We start from the raw sequence: 20,108 nt of genomic DNA, 5'->3' as shown, positions 1-20,108 counted from the left end.
ATGTTTTTTATATTTGGTGGAATTTTTTGGGTTTTTTCTTTTAGTTTTATATGTATGGGTATTTTGTTTACATATATGTCTGTGTACTGTATGCATGCCTCGTGCCTATGGAGACCAGAGGAGGGCACTGGCTCCTCTGAATCTGGGGTTACAGATGGTTGTGAGCTATCATGTGGGTGCTGGGACTTAAACCTGGATTCCCTGCAACAGTAAGGAACAGTTCTCTTAACTGTTGAGGCATCTTTCAGCTCCTTGTTGATAGCTTATTTATGTATTTCTTAATTCTATATATATGTGAGTGTTTTGCTTGCACATATGTCTATATATCACAGAGACCAGAAGATGGTATCAGATCCCATGGACCTGGAGTTATAGGTGGTTATTAGCCACCATGTGGGCGCTGGGAACTGAGCCATCTCTCTCCAGTCCCATCTTAGTGTTTTGTTTTCTTAAAGTTCCATGTGCTAAGTTAGAAATGTGAGGAATAGGAAGTCTGGCCGTAAGTTACGGCACTATGAAAAGCAGGTGCGCACATATGGGTTCATCTCTATGTATACTTGAAATTTAGAATTCAATAGTAAGTCTTTAACAGAACATAAACTCAATTGCACTTGGAGAAGAAATAAAGGTAGTTTTTTCTTTTGCTAACTTAGAACACAGGCTGTCTACATGCTTACTGTTGGATTTCAGGAGTGTATTTCCTGGGGGACAAGATGAGCAGTTGAATGTTAAGGACTGAAAGAAAGCTCTAGAACGTAGCAGACGGTAGGGTGTGACAGGGTGAGCTGTGCCGCAGGGGGCTTTCTCAGAAGAATAAACATTGTGTGGATAGGGTGGGGAGGAGAGAAACTGAAGATTCTAGGAAGATTAAAATGAAATAGGAGCTGGCTCAGTGGTTAAGAGCACTCACTACTCACTACTCTTCCAGAGGTCCTGAGTTCAATTCCCAGCACCCATATGGCAGTTCCCAACTGTCTGTTAACTCCAGTTCCAAGGACTCCAACACCTTCATACAGGAAAAACAAATGGACATGAAGTAAAAATAAATCATTAAAAAAAATAAATAAAATAAAATAAAGCAGGAAGCAACAGTTCCCAAGTATTGTCTGCTCCCTCTACCCCCTTTGTAGTAGCTCCTATCGATTTTCTAGTTTGCCGTGTGTGGGTGCTGCTCTGGTGTCTTTGCATGTAATAATCCATGCAGTTTTCAAGCTCTATGCAGTTGGTACTATTTTTTGTTTCAAAAATGAAGAGAATGAGGCACTGACTGAAAGGTTGGGTTTCCCAGAGTGCCGTGGTTCTGTGACTGAAGTCGAGGCTGGCTGCTCCAGCCTGTGCTCTTCACAGACTGAACTGCCGGGCTGCGCTCTCCAACCACAGCTGCTCTTTAGAAAAGTACTTTCGCTGTAGCAATAAACTTGAACCTGAAGACCACTGGCCCTAAAGTTTTGGATGGTTTTTATGGGTGCAATTACTGTAAAATAATCACTCTTGAAATTCATAATAATTTAAATATTCTTCTTTTTAGGCTGTGCATTATGTGTGACTCTTCCGATGAGTTTATTGAACTTTTTTAGGTAAGTGTTTTTTTTTAAGTTGTGGAAAGAAAAAAAAAGAAAAGGCATCTTTAACAGTTGTGTTGTTAGAATGGAAGGGCTGTTTGCTTTCTGTTTTCAAGAGTTTCTCTATGCAGCTCTGGCTCTCCTGAACTCGCTCTGCAAACCAGGCTGGCCCCGACCTCAGAGATCTGCCTGCCTCTGCTTCCTGAGTGCTGGGATTCAAGGTGTGCACCACCAGGCCCAGCTAACTGCTTATTTTTGTAATCTAGACATTTTGAAAAAGTTTAAAACCTCTACTTCAGGTCTAGAGTGAGAACTTGATAATTGAGGTTGTCTCTGTTGGCTTATGTAGTCAACTATAAAAACCAGTCAGTTCTTTTGTTAAGGTTTTGGATCCAGCAGTCTTGAAGTTTGTCACTTTTTTGTGAGTGAATCTACCTACAGGGAGTATTTTCTTGTTGAATATTGATTTGTTCACATTCTTTGTATGAACAGTTATAGTGTAGTTAATGAGATCATACAAGCTGAATGTGTGTGTGTTAGGACAGGACTTTATGCTGCTGTTCGTTCTCACATGAGAGGTTGTGTGGACTTTCCTGCCTTTGGGGACTAGTTCCTTAGGTAGGGTAGAGGTGGCCTTTCAGTTCCGATTTGTGCACACCCCATCTTTGCTTGCTGCCCTGACTTGCCTTGTTTTGGCCAAAAATGTTTTGTTCTTTCACGTCTCAGTAATTTTGGCCTGGCTGTTTCCTCTGCTACATTTTTTTTTTTATCTTGTCCTTCCTACTTAGTCCTTCCACACCCGGATCTGTCTTACAGACTCCTGCCCATGTCTAGACAAGCTCTATATAGCTTCTGCTGTGGTGATGGTCATTTATAGAAGTGATAAATTTTAAGTCAAATGTGGGACACACTCATAATCTCAGCGCTTTGGAGACTAAGGCCAGCCGGCCTGGGCTATGTAATGGGTACCAGGTCTACCAACAGTACACAGTAAGACCCTGTCTTTAGAAAGGTAATTGCATTTAAAGTTTGCAAACCATGCCCATCATTTGAGTCATTTCCTCTTATAGATGAGGCTTTGATTGGGCCACACACTGTCCAAGGTAATGTGATCAATAACCAAACCAAGATTAGAATTTGGAGCCCTATTCAGATGAGCAGACACGCTGGATTACTCCTAGTGAACTTAGAGACACAGAATGTCTTCTCTTCAGAACCTTTTATGTGAAATATATCTGCTCTAAATCTGTATCACTTTGATTTTTTTTTTAATAGATGTATGGGTATTTTGCTTGCATGTATGTGTTTGTATCACATGCATTCCTGTTGCCCAGGGAGACCAGAAGAGGGTGTTGGATCCCCTGTAACTGTAGTTAGTTTGTGAGCCTCTATGTAGGTGCTGGGAATTAAACCTGGGTTCCCTGGAAAAAACAGTCAGGACTTTTAACTTGTAAGCCAGTGGTTCTCAACCTTCTTAATGCTGCAACACTTTAATACAGTTCCTCATGTGGTGACCCCAATCATAGAATTTTTTGTTGCTACTTCATAATTGTAATTTTGCTACTGTTATTAATCATAATGTAATATCTGATATGTGACCTCTGTGAGAGGGTTGCTTAACAACCTCCAAAGGGATCGTGATCCACAGGTTGAGAACCACTGTTCTAAGCCATCTCTCTGGCCCCATGGCTCCATTCCTAACACAGCTGTTGATCATTTGTTTCAAAAAGTAAGAAAGGGGCCAGTATATTACATCCAGCACTCTGGAAGCAGAGGCAGGTGGATCTACATAGTGAGTTCCAGGCCAGCCATGGCTGCATAGTGAGGCTCTGTCTAAAAATAGAGGAATGAAGGAAGTGGGAGGATTGATCCGGTGTCAGAGCCTCAGTTGTAATCCTGGCCTTGGTAGCAGTTACAAATAGAGAGCATTTCCTCCTAACTTAGCCTGTCCTTAAAGTAGGGCAAGTGATGGTGGTTCTCTGTGCCATAGTTGTAAACACACAGTAAGAATACATGTGAGAGGAGTTTGGAGACGGTAAGGGTTAGGCGTGTGTCTTACGTAATGATGTTCTGTATTGATTTTTCAGAAGTTATAAAAGCAACACTCTGAAACACAACTCCGTTTATGAAGTCATGGTTCCCTTCTTCTCGCCATGTCTGCTCTTCACTTTGTCCACAGTGTGGGTCCTCTGGTCTCCTTCAGATATTTTAGAAATTCACCCTAGAATATTTTACTTCATGGTTGGAACAGCTTTTGCCAATATCACAGTAAGACTTCTTGTTTTTTTTTTTCAAAATTATATAAGCCTGATGTAGTAGCTTATGCCTATAATTCAAGGTCAGCCTGGGCTACATGAGACCACATCTCACAAAACTAAAATAACAAAACGAAGAATCAGGAACAGCCTTTGAAAGGTATTCATTGCTGATTGGAGGTTGGAGGTCATGTTTCCTCTTTATTATCATGAAGAAGTTTAGTTGTGTCCAGGTTTAGGAGGCTGTTTTACTGCACTGTGAGAAAATGCCTTCTCATCCTGTAGCAGAGTACCTGACAGGCAGCTTACAGAGGATTTGTTTGGGCTGGTGCTTTATTATTTTTTTTTAAGATTTATTTATTATGTATACTGTGTTCCGGCCACATGTATGCCTGCAGGCCAGAAGAGGGCGCCAGATTTCATTACAGATGGTTGTGGTCCACTATGTGGTTGCTGGGAATTGAACTCAGGACCTCTGGAAGAGCAGCCAGTGCTCTTACCGCTGAGCCAGCATCTCTGCAGCCCTTGGCTTGTGCTCTAAGAGGGGAAACAGTTCATCTTGGCGGGGTGTCAGGTGGTGTTAGTCACATGCAGTTATAGTGAGGGAGCATCCAGGGGACTTCTCGGCTCACTTTCTTTTTATTTAGTCCAGGACTCCAGCGCACTGATAGTGCCGCCCACGTACCTTCCTCATTTAAACCTCTCTGGAAACGCCTCCACAGACACGCCCAGATGTGTGTTTCCGAGATGACTCTAAATCTAGTCAAGCTGATAGTGGAGATTAACCAGTACCACATCCCCACTACATTGTCTTAGTCTCTTCAGATACCGTCCCATGATCAGTGCTTCAAGGGTGGGGTCGGCCACTTGGGGCCCTGAGCAATTGAGAACTATTGACAATAGATACACTCTTGAAAGCATTTTGAATGTGACTGGTTTTGAAAATGCTTTGCTAATTAATAACCTCTTTTCCCTCCCAAGTGTCAGCTAATTGTTTGCCAAATGAGCAGCACACGGTGCCCGACTTTGAACTGGTTGCTGCTTCCTCTCTTCTTGGTTGTGGCAGCAGTGAACATAGGCACAGTGGCCTCCCACCTCGAGAGTCTTCTCCTCTACGCGCTCACGGCAGCCTTCACTCTGGCTCACATCCACTACGGAGTACAAGTGGTGAGTAGTCTAGGGCGAGGCAGGCGGCTCTCGTCTGCTTCTTAGGCATCTAGGGTGGGGAACCCCTGCAGAAGAGGCTTGTTAGTGTAGCGACTGGAAATGTGGAGACCCTCACTGTCGGGGAGGTATAAGGGGGTCGTCTCAGACGCTTTTTCCTCGTGATTATATTATGGCAACTACAAATGATTTTTAAGTGAGTGATTATGGGTCATTAGTTCTTATTTTTAAACCGTTATATAAGTAATTTTGTTGAGAAAACACTGTGCTTTTCTTTATGTGAGACCAGATAATCGCATTTGTTTCTGTTTCTTTGCCTCTTTATTCCTAGGACACTTTCATTGTTTACTAATTTAATTTGGGGAAAACAAGTAACATTGACTTATAGTGCTCTCCTGTCCATTCCTAATCCTGTGAGAAATGGAGTAGGGCGGTATCTTAGGCTTCTATTGCTGTGATAAGCACTAAAACCAAAAGCAACTCAGGAGAAAGGGTTTATGTCAGCCTACAGTTGCACATCACGGTCCACCCCTCAAAGGAAGTCGGGACAGGAACCTAGAGCAGGAGCTGAAGCAGAGGACATGGAGGAACACTGCTTACTGGCTTGCTCCCCGTGGTTTGCTCAGCCTGTTTCTTATAGTACCCATGGGTGGCACCACCCACTATAGGCTGGACTCGCAGGCATCATTCATTAATCAAGAAAATGAACCACAGGCTTGCCCACAGGCCAATCTGATGGAGGTACTTTCTCAGTTGAGGTTCTTCCCAGATGACTCTAACCTGTGTCAGGTTTAGAAAACAAAACAAAAAAACCAACTGGCCAGCATAGGCAGATCAGAAGTTTAGACTAGAGGAAGTCATTTGCATTATTTCAGTTTTTATCTCATAAGTCTTTACCTTTACCTTTATCAGCAAATAATAAAAAAAATATAAGCCGGGCGGTGGTGGCGCATGCCTTTAATCCCAGCACTCGGGAGGCAGAGGCAGACGGATCTCTGTGAGTTCGAGACCAGCCTGGTCTACAAGAGCTAGTGCCAGGACAGGCTCCAAAGCTACAGAGAAACCCTGTCTCGAAAAAACCAAAAAAAAGAAAAAAAAAATATATAGAGAGGAAAATGGTTAGTACTCTTCCGGATGTGTCCGAGCATGGCTGTCTTTTCAGCCGTGTTAAGGATGAAGAAGCAGGAAGATAGCTTGAGGCTGACTCGAACATGCATGGCAAGACCCTGTCTCAAGAAAGCACAGACACAAATAAGTACTTTGTACACCCAGTGTTCTCTTCCAAAATAAGAAAGAGGTCACCTCAGGATGAATGGACACATTCAATGATGTCTGAGCCATGTGGCTGTCCTCCCCCCACTCCAACACCCTCTCTAGTTCTGTAGTTATTTTACATGTTTTCGTCATTGCCACATCGTATTCCATCAGGGAGACCACCAGTAGTCACCCAGTTACCAGTCCTAGTCAGCTTATTTTATTTATCTAGTGATTTAATCTTTACAGTGTTGGTAGGAACACACTGGAACGCTCTTTCCTTTGGTTTGTGTCCTGTTGAGAGGATGCCTGCAGGCGTGGGGTAGACTAGGCATCCACACTGCCACTGTAGCGTCTGCTCCCTGTGTTTGGTTTAGAAGGGGCCTGCTGAGAGTTGGCTTGATGAACAAAACATTGTGAGAAACCTGATGAACTGTGATGTCAGATAATTGCTTATGTTTTTATTCTTAAAGATTTATTATATACATTTTGCCAATTTTGGGGGTCATTAATTCATTGATCTTATGAGTGACCATTGCCATGTCTTGTAATTTCAAGACACTTGTTTTGTTTAGTGTGCCCTAGTTGGTCTGGAACTGCCTGGAGACTATAGCTCGGCCTCAGTGAGGCCTCTACCTCCTGAGAGCTGGGAGTGAAGAGGCGCTGCCACACTTTGCCAGACTCTTCTCTTTAGAAACCGTGTCCACCAGACACATCCCTCTGTGTGGGGGTTTGTGATCTGAGTGTAGGGCCTGTGGAAGCCAGAGGAGGGGATCGGGTCCTGTGGATCTGTGGGGCTGGAGTTACTCATAACTAGGAGCTGCCCAGTGTGGGTCTAGGAGCTGAACTCCATGCTTTAACCACTGAGCCGTCTCTGCAGCCCCAGCCCCAGCCCCAGTGTTTTTCAGAGCTCTGTCAGCACTTTACTCTCTGACTCTTGTGCAGCGTTCACAATCTTTTTTACGTTGTAAGAGCAGTACAAATTTACTTCTAAAATCTGGACAGTAGGGCCTGTGAGAGGGCCCAGCAGGCGATAACAGGAGTTGGGTCCCTGGAACCCACATAAAGGTGGAAGGAGAGAACTGACTCATTGTCATCTGACCTCCACGTGTCTACGTGTATGACATAGCACCCATGGTCTGTCCACATACTCAACAATAATAAATAAAGGTAAAGTTCTCATGGAGCTAGTAAAGGGGCTGTTTGCTCCCAGCTCTGTGAGTTCAGTCTCAGAACCCCCAACTGAAGGAGAGAACCAATCACTGCACTTGTCCTCTGATGTCCATGTGCATGCCGTGGCACACATGTGCCCTTCTCCCCAAATCAGTGCATCTAAAGAGAAAATGAGCAGGAGAGATGGCTGAGTGGTTAAGAGTACTAGAGGGCCTGGGTTCAGTTCCCAGCACCCACATGAAGACTCACAGCCATCTGTAACTCCAGTTCCAGGGAATTGGATGCCTCCTTCTAGACTTCTTGGGCACTGAACATACATGGTGAACAGACATACATGCAAGGAATATCCATAGACAAAAATAATTAAACTTAAAAAATAAATTATAATTTTAAGAAATCTAGAAAATAAACATGCGAACAGGAAGAACATCTTTCTTGTCTCTCTTTGTGCCAGAAACCACACAAACTCTTGACTTACGCGGAAGTGTAAAGTATCAGAGAACTGACTCCTGCTGGGGATACCGTAGCCAGCGTGCTCTTCAGAGTCACAGAGCAGGTTTTTCACCGTTTTGTCCAGGCTAGGAAGCATTATCTAGCAGTACTGATGCTGCTGAGTCCATGACTACAGTAATGGCTTTCTGTAGAAGCTGTTGGAGGTCAGAAAACACCGTAGTTCTCAGTATGAGAATGAACTTATCTGCTCTAGAAGGCTCGCAGAATGACTAGAGTTTGGTTCAGCAGAGCCTTTCTTGTTCCTGGCGGTTTTACCATGTCAGTAAGTTACTGTCTGCAGAGGGTGAGTTCTGAGTGCCTTCACCAAAGACTGGGACATGTTGGTCACTGTCTTGTGTTCTGGTTTTCTGTAGGTGAAGCAGCTGAGCAGCCATTTTCAGATTTACCCCTTTTCATTGAGGAAACCAAACTCAGATTGACTAGGAATGGAAGAGAAGAATGTCGGCCTGTAATCTCCAGGAAGGGCTGTAAATGATGCCTGTAAATATCCCATCCATCACCACTGAACTCTACTGCTCTGCCTGGCAGCTGTGGGAGCACAATGTGTGGCGTGTGGACAGCAGGAGTGAACATGGTCTGAGCTTGTGGAATTTTGGGCTTTCTAACTCCCAACTTTATTTTTTTATAAAACCATGAGACATTTTGGTTAAGCACAGTATACATTAAACCAGCTAAATGTTCCTAGCTTCATGAGTCCATAATGTTTCGACTCATACAGAGTTAAGGATGCTTTACTTTTATTTTTAAAGTTCCCAGATTGATTCAGGAACACTAATAACGTTCGGATAGCCACAACATGTCCTAATATTTGATACTTTAGAAAAGGTCTTTAGCTGTGGAAATGGTTGACAGCCCAGATCTACGGTAGAGAAGCATCAAACAAGTCTCTCTGGCCCGAGATACCAGCGAACACAGAACACAGATTTGTACAGTTGCCAAATCCTGGTTATTCTCCTGTGGAGCTTCGAGAGGTTGTCTGGTGCCCGGCTTTTCCTGTGGCTCAATGCTGATAAATTTTTTAATTTTCTTTTAGAGAGAAGTGTTCCGTTGTTACTTAGTATTGTGGCACGTTGTTTACTTGTGGCATTTCCTCCTGTTGGGATTGGGTGCCTGTGAGCCATGATTCTTAAGGCTGTGTTTGACAGTCCCATTCTCGTGGTACTTATAAGGCTGCAGATAAAGGACCTTGTGAGAGAAAACTTAGACTGGAGTTAGGAACCCAGAACTCCGTGATGACCACAATTAGCACTGCCTGGCCACCTGTCTACTTCTTTCATTCTCTTTCCTTCTTGGGGTGAGGTGCTGTGGTTTTTAACCTGACATGGGATAAGGTAAGGCAGAGAGACAGTCTCTCTCCCCTAACTCTCCTGCCTCCCTATTTGAAGAAAACTTTTGATATATATGCCTTACTGAGTATTTACTCTTTAAGATGACTCAGTAATTTTTCAGGTTTACTGACAACACAAAACTCCCTTTAGCTGTATTGTGGTTATCTCATAAATCTCACCATTTTATAAATGTGGACATTCTCTTTCTTTGGACTTTGTCTTTATTTAGTTTGGTGGTGGTGAAATTTACTTGCTGGTTTTATTTTTCCACTGAATGAGGTTTGTGCTTAAATGAAGAGTGTGTCTTAAACCCCTTTTTGTTCTGGGTAGGTTGCACTTGGATAAGATGGGCACCGCTGTGTTGATATGTAATTAGTCATAACTGTTATGTACCTATGAATGTGACCATTCTTAAATATTGTAGCTCATCTCTGTTGAATTTTTGTCTGCTGCTTTGTAAAAAGTAACTAATTGATGTTCCACCTGAGCGTTTTTAAGTTGGAATCATTGTCATCAGACTGTTGAAACTGAGTGAGGAGCTCCCCACAGCCCTGGGCTGGTTTTCACTGTTTGTAAGGCTCATGTGTGTTTGGGGACTTTCTCTAAGACAAGAAATGAAAGCAGACGTTGATGTGGGAACTAGAAAATGACTCTGTTTTCATTAATAAATTGCCATCATGGAGGTCAGAAAACTAGCCAGTTACATGAAGATAACTGTGCTGTGTACTCGCGCCCTGTAGAACTGAATTGGGCAACTCCAAGTCGGGAAAGAGCTTTGTTATAAGGTTTTTGATGATCATTTTACTTTTTTTTTTTTTGGCGTTGTACACAGGAATAATCATTTGTATAAAAGAAAATAACATAAATATTTATTAAATAATGAATTTGGACCACAGACTTTCTTCACCTTGTACAGTATATTGAAGGATCATGTCCTGTAATTTGAGGGCGCGCTCTCTCTCTCTCTCTCTCTCTCTCTCTTTCTCTCTCTCTCGTTCTTTCTTTCTCAATGTATCTGTCCTCTTCTTGTTGCATCAAGTGGATTTGAAAAATGTTTTGTGCCCTTTGTTTTGTGTTTAACACATCTCTGTAAAGGTAAAGGTTTCTGTTTTAGGTAGTTTTGACACTGTTTCAGAATCCTGTGGACTTGTGAACCCTCCCAGCCGCCTCACGTCCTCTGCCGTTTGTTGTCTCTGTACAGCGGATGAGAGACTTGACACTCAGGAGCTCTGTGCGCCTCGGTCACACCCCTTCCTCTACACTTCCCAAACGTAAACATTCTGGAAGTTTATGTGCTCTATTTGGGTGAGTTTACGCCACAGCCTGTCCCAGGTGACACAGAGATGTCTTTTGGGGACCAGCTTCATGGGCAGGAACATGAATTCGTGCTTTCTGTACTTGCAGAATAGAGTGCCTTGGCCAGGCTAGGAGTTTGCATTGTTACTCTGCTGGACCAATGCTACAGACACCTTTAGAGGCTTCTCTTCGGGTTATGGTATGAAAAGGCCCTTTCAGGCTTGCCAGAAAGTAATCTCCCTGTATCTGCGAGGGTGTAGGATAGAATAACATTAACAGTACTTGGATAGAGGCTGCCACTTCTGATCTTTTGGTTATATATATGATCTTATTTCAGCACACTGTTTGAAATGGCCACCATCACTTGTCTTGAAAAATAGTAATTGTTTATAGGTTTTAGAGCGTTAGAGTAACTTTGAAGTAAAAATATAACTAATTTTCCCCTGACACTTCAATTTTATGATTGACATACTTTAATTCCAATTTTGAAAAGAAAATGTTGAACATGGTTTAGGATGTTACAGTACCACTACTAATACTGCTATGTGTTCTCTCATGAGGCAGCTGGGGAGAGAGGTGTATGTCAGGGTTAGCATGTGCTAAGTTCGTGTCAAGAATATTGCTTGTGACTTTGAACCTGACCATTAAGGGAGTATGTTGTAGTCAGAAGACGTATGGGTAGCACCTTGCTACCCAAAGCAGACTTCAACTCCATGACCTATGAAAATAAAAAGATAAATTCTTTTTAATTGGAAGTATCTAAGTCTAGGACTGCTGCTCCCGCTTTGTGAGGGGTGGGTGGGAGGTTCCAGACAGGACTTCTCTGTAGCAGTAGCTGTCCTGTAACTCACTCGGTAGACTATTCTGGCTTTGAACTCAGATCTGCCTATCTCTGCTTCCTGTGTTCTGGGATTAAAGGCGTGTGCCTCCACTGTCTGGCTACTTTCTCCCTTGATATTATAACTTGAAACCTACTTGTAGCCATCACGTAGAACAGGGTGAGCTCACTGAGCCCTGACTTGGTTGCCTCCAGACCTTACCACATTCAGATGGTCAATGCCTTATATCTTCTCACTGGTGAAGGACTGGGAACAACCCCAGAGAGGAAAGTCAAACCTGTGGACAGCAACTTTTGAGTTTGGGTCTCTCGATAAGCCAGGAACAGATAGAGAAATCATATTGGTTGTTAGGGTACCTGTGTTCAGAGTGGCCTTATCTTGACCCACTTCTGGTCAGGCCTCTGTCTATGACGTCAGACCAGAATTTTCTTTGTCCCGTGAAATGTCATTTGGAGGCAGCATGCCCTGTCTTGAGCATCCTGTGGTGAGTGATCGATCTTATTATAGTTCGCTGCCCTACTCCAGCCTTTCGGGGAGAATGCTGACTAGGGGGCTGCACCAAAGCACTTGAACGTGCGTTTAAAGTGACATTCCTAATAGTAAACTGGTATTAAATTAATCACTGTGAAACGGATTTGTGATGCTCTAGGACTTTTTAAAAGCTAGCATGCATTTCTGCTTGTCTTTTATTGATTATGTAACCCATGTGGTTTGTATGTTTTGGGGTTTTGTTTTTTAGTCATCTTCAACAGTAGTACAAATGACTGGCATCACAGCAGGCGGTGGCTTCAGGGCATGCAGTGAATCATAGTGGTCTAGCCTTTCCAGGGAAAGGGGTGATGTGTTTGTTTCTTTCTCGCATGGAGCCGTGGGAATTGGGTTTTCTGGCTGCTTCATTTCCTGAGTTTCTACCGTATGAACTAAATGTAACTTACTCTCCAACCTGCATGTTCGTAGTGTGCTTTGCTCTTTAAAAAACAGACGCTCAAGAGATAGTACACCAGCTGGTTATTGTCTCTGTCTTTTAAGTAGGGATATGTTCTTTTTTATAGACATTTGACAAACTCACTCTTAGGGAGTTTTGCAGGGGGAGTTTTGCTATTTGGAGCTCTCTCACAGGCAGCCTGAACAAGGATTTGTTCATTCAGTGAAGAAGGCTGGGTTCCCAGGATCGAAAGCACCACACGGACTGACTTTAGAGTTTTTGAGAAGGGCCCTCTCCCTAGGAACATACCTTTGGGCGGCACAGAAAGGTTATTCTGGGCTTTTAGGCTGTTTCTGTTGTTTTCCCTTTCAGAGAGCCCTTCTTAGAAAGCTGGACTAAGTTTGGCTGTTTTAATGACAGTGGGATTGTGGCCATTGAGAGTCTAAAATAGAAAGAGAAGCCAGTGCCCCCGTCAGCAGCTCTAAAACTGAAATCAAAGATCACATCGACTGTCCAGGGAGTGACTAAATACTGTGGGTGTTTTCTATCACATTGGCTATAGGATATTTTAAGAAGTTTCTTTGGGTAACAATCAAGATAACCGTTGATTTGGGTTTTTCATAAGCAAAATAATCCTTGATGAATTCTCAATTTTAATACTCTTGGTAAGGACTTTTAATATCTAGAGAAAAAACTCATGACTTGGAACTTGTTTATTCTGTATAGGTTAAGCAGGCTATAGAAGTGGCCTGTTTTACCTTGGCTGCATCACTGACCTATTGGAATTACTGTTATACATCAACAGGCTACTGATTAGTTCACTTCAACACGTCTCAAGAATGCAGAATTTAGTGTTGAATTCTGAATTCTAGTTTTAATTTATTTTTCTTCTCTCTGGGTAGAATGGAAGACAGTGATGGCCAAGTATAAGGGAGGATGTCTGCTCTTCCCTTCCCCTGTCAGTGGAGTCAATGGATGGCAGGAGAAGGAGAATAAACTGCTGCTTTCCTGAGTAAGGTTTCATGTTCTGTGCTCAGAATATGTGGCAGCAGTTGTGGCTGTGGAGTTTAATTTGGTGCCATTACCAGTAGATTTTCTCAAGTCTTCTGAAGTAAGAGTAAACTTCCGTCCCTTCCAGGCACCTAAAAACTGGAGCAGGTGGGGGGGGGTGTGCCACAAAGAAGGAAAATGATACCAGAGAGAAAAATGAAAAGGACATAAAATCTTTCTCCTTTCAAGTACTTTTAGTTGTAGCTGGCCTGTATAGGACTTGCGGTGTTAATAGTAAACTAATGTAGCATTTACTTAATCTGGTTCCATGTGCTCTCTCTATATACACATTTAATGTGTACACCCGTTCTCTGTATATATACACGTTTAATGTGTACACCTATTCTCTATATATACACGTTTAGAATGTACACCTATTCTCTGTATATATATACACGTTTAGAATGTACACCTATTCTCTGTGTGTGTATATATGATATGGCGTCTACATGGAGTTTACTCTTGATTATCAGCCAGGTGGTAACCCTCATTAGACTGTTGCTTGGTGTGGACCAAGTCCACACCTAAAGCCACTTCCCCACCTGGAGCCATAGCCCTCCCTGCCCCGGGTCATCTCAGGCCTTGAGAAAACCCCTTAAGTACACCACTTTTCCCTTCCTTTTTACCAGGGAATTAGGAACCAGAAAGACTGGTTTAAGAATGCTGGCTGCTATCTTCAGGGTCGAGGTTTCTGGGTCTGCTGGGCCCTTTTTGGCAGGAGGCAGCTTTGGGAGCAGTACCTGTGGACCTCATCCGGGAGATGCTTGCTCTTTGCCAAGGCAGAGCTCTGCAGCTTGCTTAAGTTTACTGGAATGTTCCAAGTCTTGTGATTCAATGTATAGTAAACTACTCTGAGGTGTTTGGATGTGACTTTTGCATTTTCTGTGTTACTGTTCCCTGCTGCTAGTCCAGATAATCAAGACCTGTTTCTTGTCACCGGATTTCAGAGGCCTTGACCTTCTCTGGATTTATGTTCATGTCTGCTGCCGTGGACTCCAAAAGTTAAGCAGTGGGTTTTAGTTTTAAATTGTTTAATTCTTTTATTGATAAATATTTATTGTAATAAAAATAAATAATTTTTAAATCCTTTTAATAGTTTTCAAGTTGTCTTTTTTTTTTTCCTTTGTCCTTCCTTGGTGCATGTGAAAGGGAAAGGTCTGTAGTGGGAATCAGTCCCAGCTGCCCCACTCAGGACCACCAGTCAGTGTAGAGCACGGTAGTGAAGGTTCGCACACACACGCACCCGGAAAGCGTCACCCAACTTCACTTCAAATATACAAGAAATTCATAATGTGAATATCCCCGGCACCCGGACTCATTCCTCAAGGACAACACATGAGTGGACATCTTGCAATTCCATCATGGTACAGAGGACCATGTATCTGCACGTGGGTCCCATGCCTAACCTGGGTAGGCAACCGTCTGTGCAGTTTGCAGCTGGCTAACAGAAGAATATGGACATATATGAATGTGTGTGTATATATATATATATATATGTATATATACACATATATATACATATGTATATATATACATATATGTATGTGTATATATACACATACATACACACATATCATATATACATAGCTCAAATAAATGAGTCTTTCTTGGCCTTCATTGGCCCCCAAACTTGATATGTTGTCAAGGATAGTCCCAAGATGGCCTTGGATTTCTGATCTTGTTCCATTTGCCATTACTGGGATTGCGAGTGTGTGCCAACGGCCTGGTTTATGTTGTGCTGGGGTTCCAACTGAACTACATTTGCTAGTCCTGAAAAGGGGGTTGTTGCTCTCTTTCTGGTTATTGCTTGTTTGGGGTATAAAAAGACCAGCTTGCTTTCAGAGACCTTCCTGGGTGTGACTTGCTTTATGACCATAGTGACAGCAGTAGCTTGCTTGATTACCTGGGCAGTGAGGAAGTATAAACACAAACTTGTTTTTTATCAACCATTGTACAATCCTTAGTAACTTTTTAAAGTTAGGCTGAAGATGACTTTGAACTTTTGACCCTCTTGTCTTACCTCCTGAGAGCTAAGGTTGTAGGTATGTGCCCCCGTAGCCAGTTTAATTCTGTGCTGGGGTTAACCCAGGATTCATGTATGCTAGGCAAGCTCTCCATCCCTACCCAGTGGTGAAGTTTTTTTGGTTTTTTTTTTTTTTTTTTTTTTTTTTTGGTTTTTCGAGACAGGGTTTCTCTGTGGCTTTGGAGCCTGTCCTGGAACTAGCTCTGTAGACCAGGCTGGTCTCGAACTCACAGAGATCCGCCTGCCTCTGCCTCCTGAATGCCGGGATTAAAGGCGTGTGCCACCATCGCCCAGCCCCAGTGGTGAAGTTTTAAAAACCTTTCAGTCATTGTCTAAGCCCTGCTTCAACTCCTGGGTCCGCCGTGCGTCTGTTCCTCTCTTCATACTTAAACTTTTAAAGATATACATATTGGCGGTAGGCGTATGCCACTGCCCACGCATGGCTGACAGTTTGTGGGATTTGTTTCTCTTCACTATGGGGCCCCAGTGGATGGAACTCAAGCACCTTTGCCCCTCCACTCCCCAGCCCTCATCCTGGCCCTTTCCTTCATACTTTTAAAGATAATACTAAAGAAGTTTCAGAAATAAAATTGAATGAAAGTTTCCTTCTGGGAACTGAGTTGGTAAAATTTACACAAATTGGGATATAATTGGGTGATGCTTTCCATGACCCATATCTTCCTTCTTGTATGAAGCAGAGCCAGGGTTTAATAATATTTTAGTATATATATTTAAGCTGAGAGGTTAAGAGGAAAAAGTAAGCACTCAGAAAAGCAAGAGACCTGGAGAGCGTAGGTGTGGTGGACTCTAAGAGACTTGCCTCCTTCTCTTTGTTTTTTCTTGAATAGATCTTGAGTGTTGTTCTAAGTCACATAAATTCTGTAACATCCCAGGAATTCTCTGGCAGGTTTTTAAATAATTTATTTAATTCTATTTTATGTGCATTTGTGTGAGATTCCCTGGAACTGGAGTTACAGACAGTTGTGAGCTGCCATGTGGGTGCTGGGAATTGAACCCAGGTCCTCTGGAAGGACAGCCAGGGCTCTCAACCGCTGAGCTATCTATCTCTCCAGCCTCAGCTTTGGCAGGGTTTTTGTTTGTTTGTTTTTTTATGGATCTTGTGCCGTACCAGCTTTTAAAATATAAGTAACCAGAATAAGCGTAGAGACATGTTTGCAGTTTTTCAGTGACGCGTATAGGTGGACTCTTACCATGTAGCAGGTGTCTTCTTGCTGGATGCTATAGTACATGCTGAGCACAACTAGTCAGTCTACCTCCAAGGACACTTTATTTCCTAGGATAGGTGTTTTAAGTAGAATGGCCTTGAGATATTAATGAATCCTGACATGTAAGGGGCCTTCCTTGTGCCTTTTATGACATTTGTTTCCTATACCAATGAAAAAGCTTACTGCAAGCCCAGACATTGTGATTTAAATCTGTAATCCTAGCACTTGGGAGGTTGCCACATAGTGAGCTCCAGGCCAGCCTGGGCTGCAAAGTGAGATGCTGTCTTAAAGCAACCACAAGACTATCCAAAGCAAACAAAAAGGCTTATTACATAATTGAGATTGGCTAGGACCAGTTGGTCAGGGAGTGGACTGAGCCAGGAAAGACCAGCTCGTGGCCTTTGCTGTGGTTATGGGTTGGTCTAGATGGGAGTCCCTAGCATATGCTTGCCATGGAATCACCTGCCAGCAAAAGACAGTTAAGCATTTGCTTGTTTTTGAAGGTGTGTGTGTGTGTGTGTGTGTGTGTGTGTGTGTGTGTGTGTAGGAGGGAGGATGCCGGAAGAAGGTGTCAGGTCCTATGGAGCTGGAGTTACAGGCAGTTGGGAGCCACTTGGTGTGGGTGCTGGGAACTGAACTTGGGTCCTCTGGAAGAGCAACAAATGCTGAGCCATCTCTCCTGCATTCTGGTTTTGTTTTTGTTTTTGCTTGTTTGAGAGTCTGGCGGTGCCTGAGGGGGCAGGGACCAGAGCCTCACACATATACTAAGCAAGTGCAATATCACTAAACTACCTCCAAGTTCCCTTTTGAAACAGCTGTCCCAGATATGGAGAAGAAAGGCGTGAGGTCTGAGAGTCACCAGCAGCCAAACAACAGAAAAATGGAGTCTGCCCTCCCACCCAAGCTAGACCGCACCTGTACAGTGTTAGGTCTGCTCATCACCTAATATGCTTACTGCTTACTTGTCATGGATTTTTTTTTCTCCACTATGTAGCTATTGCTGGCCCGAAATTTGCTTTGTAGACCAAGATGCTTGAATTTAGAGATCCTCTGCCTCTGCTGGAGTTAAAGACATGCACCACCACACTTGGTTCTTTTTTTCTTTTCCTTTTCTTTCTTTCTTTCTTTCTTTCTTTCTTTTTTTTTTTTGAGACAGGGTCTCATGTAGCCCAGGCTGCCCCCCTCCACTAAGTTGCCACAAATGGCTTTGAATTTCTGATTGTCCTCCCTCCCTCTATCTCCCTGGAGCTTCTTGGAATTTTATGGTGCCATTGTTCTCCCATCTCCTGTGTAGCAGTTCATCTCCCTTGACTATATGGTGGTTCCTACTCACAGCCACAGCTAACCGAGTACATGTACAAGCACACACAGACATGTTGCTTTATGGACATTAAAAGCGCGGACCAGAACCTGACAGAGCCTAGGCCTCTAGTAGAGAGTCATGCCTAAGGTTATAATAAAGCTGAGAGGGCTTTGTAGAAGGCCGGAAATTATAGAAGCAGCTGCCCCTGTTCTCACCACTTCGAGACTTAAACTGATGCTTAAAATGAATTAATAAGAAAGAAAAAATGGCTTCACTTGCCTCTTGGCAGGGCTTGTAGCCTTCAAGGAATTGTGATTTGTCCAAGGGGGCAGGGCAAGTCCAGGACTAGCGTCTGCATTCTAGAAACTTTTCTTTAGCTGATGAGGTGAAACACAGTCAGAATGATACTGGTGCAGTTTAGCCTAAAGGGCTGTAAGGAGTGGAGGTATCATCTTAGGGGCAGAGCCTTCATCTAGCATGTGTGAGCCCCTACGTTCAATCTCCAATCTTTTTTTTTTTTTTTTTTTTTTGGTTTTTCGAGACAGGGTTTCTCTGTGGCTTTGGAGCCTGTCCTGGAACTAGCTCTGTAGACCAGGCTGGTCTCGAACTCACAGAGATCCGCCTACCTCTGCCTCCCGAGTGCTGGGATTAATCTCCAATCTCTTGAGGGGGATGAGGGAGTTGCTTTTGGGATAGTGTCTTAAATGTAGCCCAGGCTGACTCAACCTCCCAGAGGGCTGATTGTGAACCAATTGGTGTAGGGCTTTATAAAGTTATGAGTGCTCTATTTGGACGACTTTAAGTCAGAAAAGGACACCAGATCTCATTACTGATGGTTGTCAGCCACCATGTGGTTGCTGGGAATTGAACTGGTGCTCTTAACCCCTGAACCATCTTTCCAGCCCCTAGGTATGGCGTTTTTATTTTGTCTTGTGTGTCTTGCCCCTGGGGCTCCCACTTACATACCCACTTGCTGGTGTGGGCAAGCCCTTTACCACCAGGCTTTCACAAGCCCTTTTTCTTTTCTTTCTCTTTCTTTCTTTCTTTCCTTTTTTCAGACAGGGGTCGAGACAGGGTTTCTCAGCGTAACCCTGGCTGTCCTGGAACTCACTCTGTAGAGCAGGCTGGCCTCAAACTCACAGACATCTACCTGCCTCTGCCTCCCGAGTGCTGGGATTAAAGGCGTGTGCCACTACCACCCAGCTGTGGTTTTAATTCTTAATGAGAACATTACAAAAAATGTTTACACGTATGTTTGTGTGTGCTTGGGTGCTCGCTGCAGGGTGTGAAGATCAGAGGACAACTTGTTAGAACTGGCTCTTTTTTTATAGTGTGGGTTCCACGGATTGAACTCAAGCTGTCAGTCTACTCGGCATAGACGTCACCAGGCGAGCCGTCTCGCCGACCCAGGGGACACGCTGTGACTAAGGAATGTTTTTCTATAGACTGTTGCTTTGAGAGATCCATGGTGTCCTGGGTCCTAAGTCATTCTCAAGCTCCTGGATGCAGGTGGGTGATGTTCGGACTTGGGCTCACACTTCCAAAAACAAACAAAAACCCTGCAGTGGGCTCTGCACTCACTCCACACTCTGCTTGAGGAAGGGACGCCGCTCTCCCTCGCCTGGGCACCATGCTATTCATGCAGCAGGTGCCCAGTTACAATGGAGGAATGTGCATTTTAGAAATATTCATTGGTCAATGGGTGATCAATTGGTCGTTCGAGAAAGGGATGAGGTGCCACTTGTTCCAGCTGTCTTCGTGGGGGAAAGGCCAGCCCTTGCAAACTAAACTTCAGGCAAAGCGAATAATTGTGTATCCCAACTGGATTACAAAACTACAAAGCTTGGTGAGCGACTGAAGAACAGCGCGCGCACAACTACGCCAGCTGTAGGTCAGGTGACTGCCTTCCCCTGGCAACGGTTTGTTCCTGGCAACCGGGCTGCGAGTCCAGGCGGAGCGGTCAGTGGGCGGGAGACCGCAGCCATGAATCCGTCAGGAAACATTGGGGTCATGGAGCAGAATGGGGATGACCACCTAGCCACCCCGATTCATGGGCCCTCGGTGCATTCGGATAACCCGCAGGAGCGCATCCAGGCCCGGCGCCTGCGCATTGCCGCCCGCCAGGAAGCCCGAAGGCGGTGAGCAGGGGAGGCGGGCTGATGCGATGGAGAGCCCAGACCCGGGAGTGCAGAAGCTG

General features: G+C 43.9%; 2 protein-coding genes across 2 annotated transcripts in view; both read left to right on the top strand.

Moving 5' to 3' along the window:
• The window catches only part of LOC121439641 (ethanolaminephosphotransferase 1-like), a 40,600-nt gene extending 26,161 nt beyond the window's left edge, over positions 1–14,439 (top strand). Inside the window, exons 7-10 of the mRNA XM_041640183.1 lie at positions 1,529–1,577; positions 3,650–3,830; positions 4,799–4,984; positions 8,275–14,439. Coding sequence (XP_041496117.1) covers positions 1,529–1,577; positions 3,650–3,830; positions 4,799–4,984; positions 8,275–8,373 — 515 coding nt within the window. The 3' untranslated portion in view covers positions 8,374–14,439. The remainder of the gene's footprint in view (positions 1–1,528; positions 1,578–3,649; positions 3,831–4,798; positions 4,985–8,274) is intronic.
• Positions 14,440–19,869: 5,430 nt separating this feature from the next.
• Positions 19,870–20,108, top strand: part of LOC121439716 (dynein regulatory complex protein 1) — a 35,028-nt gene continuing 34,789 nt past the window's right edge. Inside the window, exon 1 of the mRNA XM_041640310.1 lies at positions 19,870–20,049. Within this exon, the coding sequence (XP_041496244.1) occupies positions 19,895–20,049 (155 nt within the window). The 5' untranslated portion in view covers positions 19,870–19,894. The remainder of the gene's footprint in view (positions 20,050–20,108) is intronic.

This window comes from Microtus oregoni, unplaced genomic scaffold, assembly GCF_018167655.1.
Source record: "Microtus oregoni isolate MIOR12 unplaced genomic scaffold, Mior012 000062F_ref0000492, whole genome shotgun sequence".
NCBI lineage: Eukaryota > Metazoa > Chordata > Mammalia > Rodentia > Cricetidae > Microtus > Microtus oregoni.
This window is presented reverse-complemented; position numbering and strand designations above follow the sequence as displayed.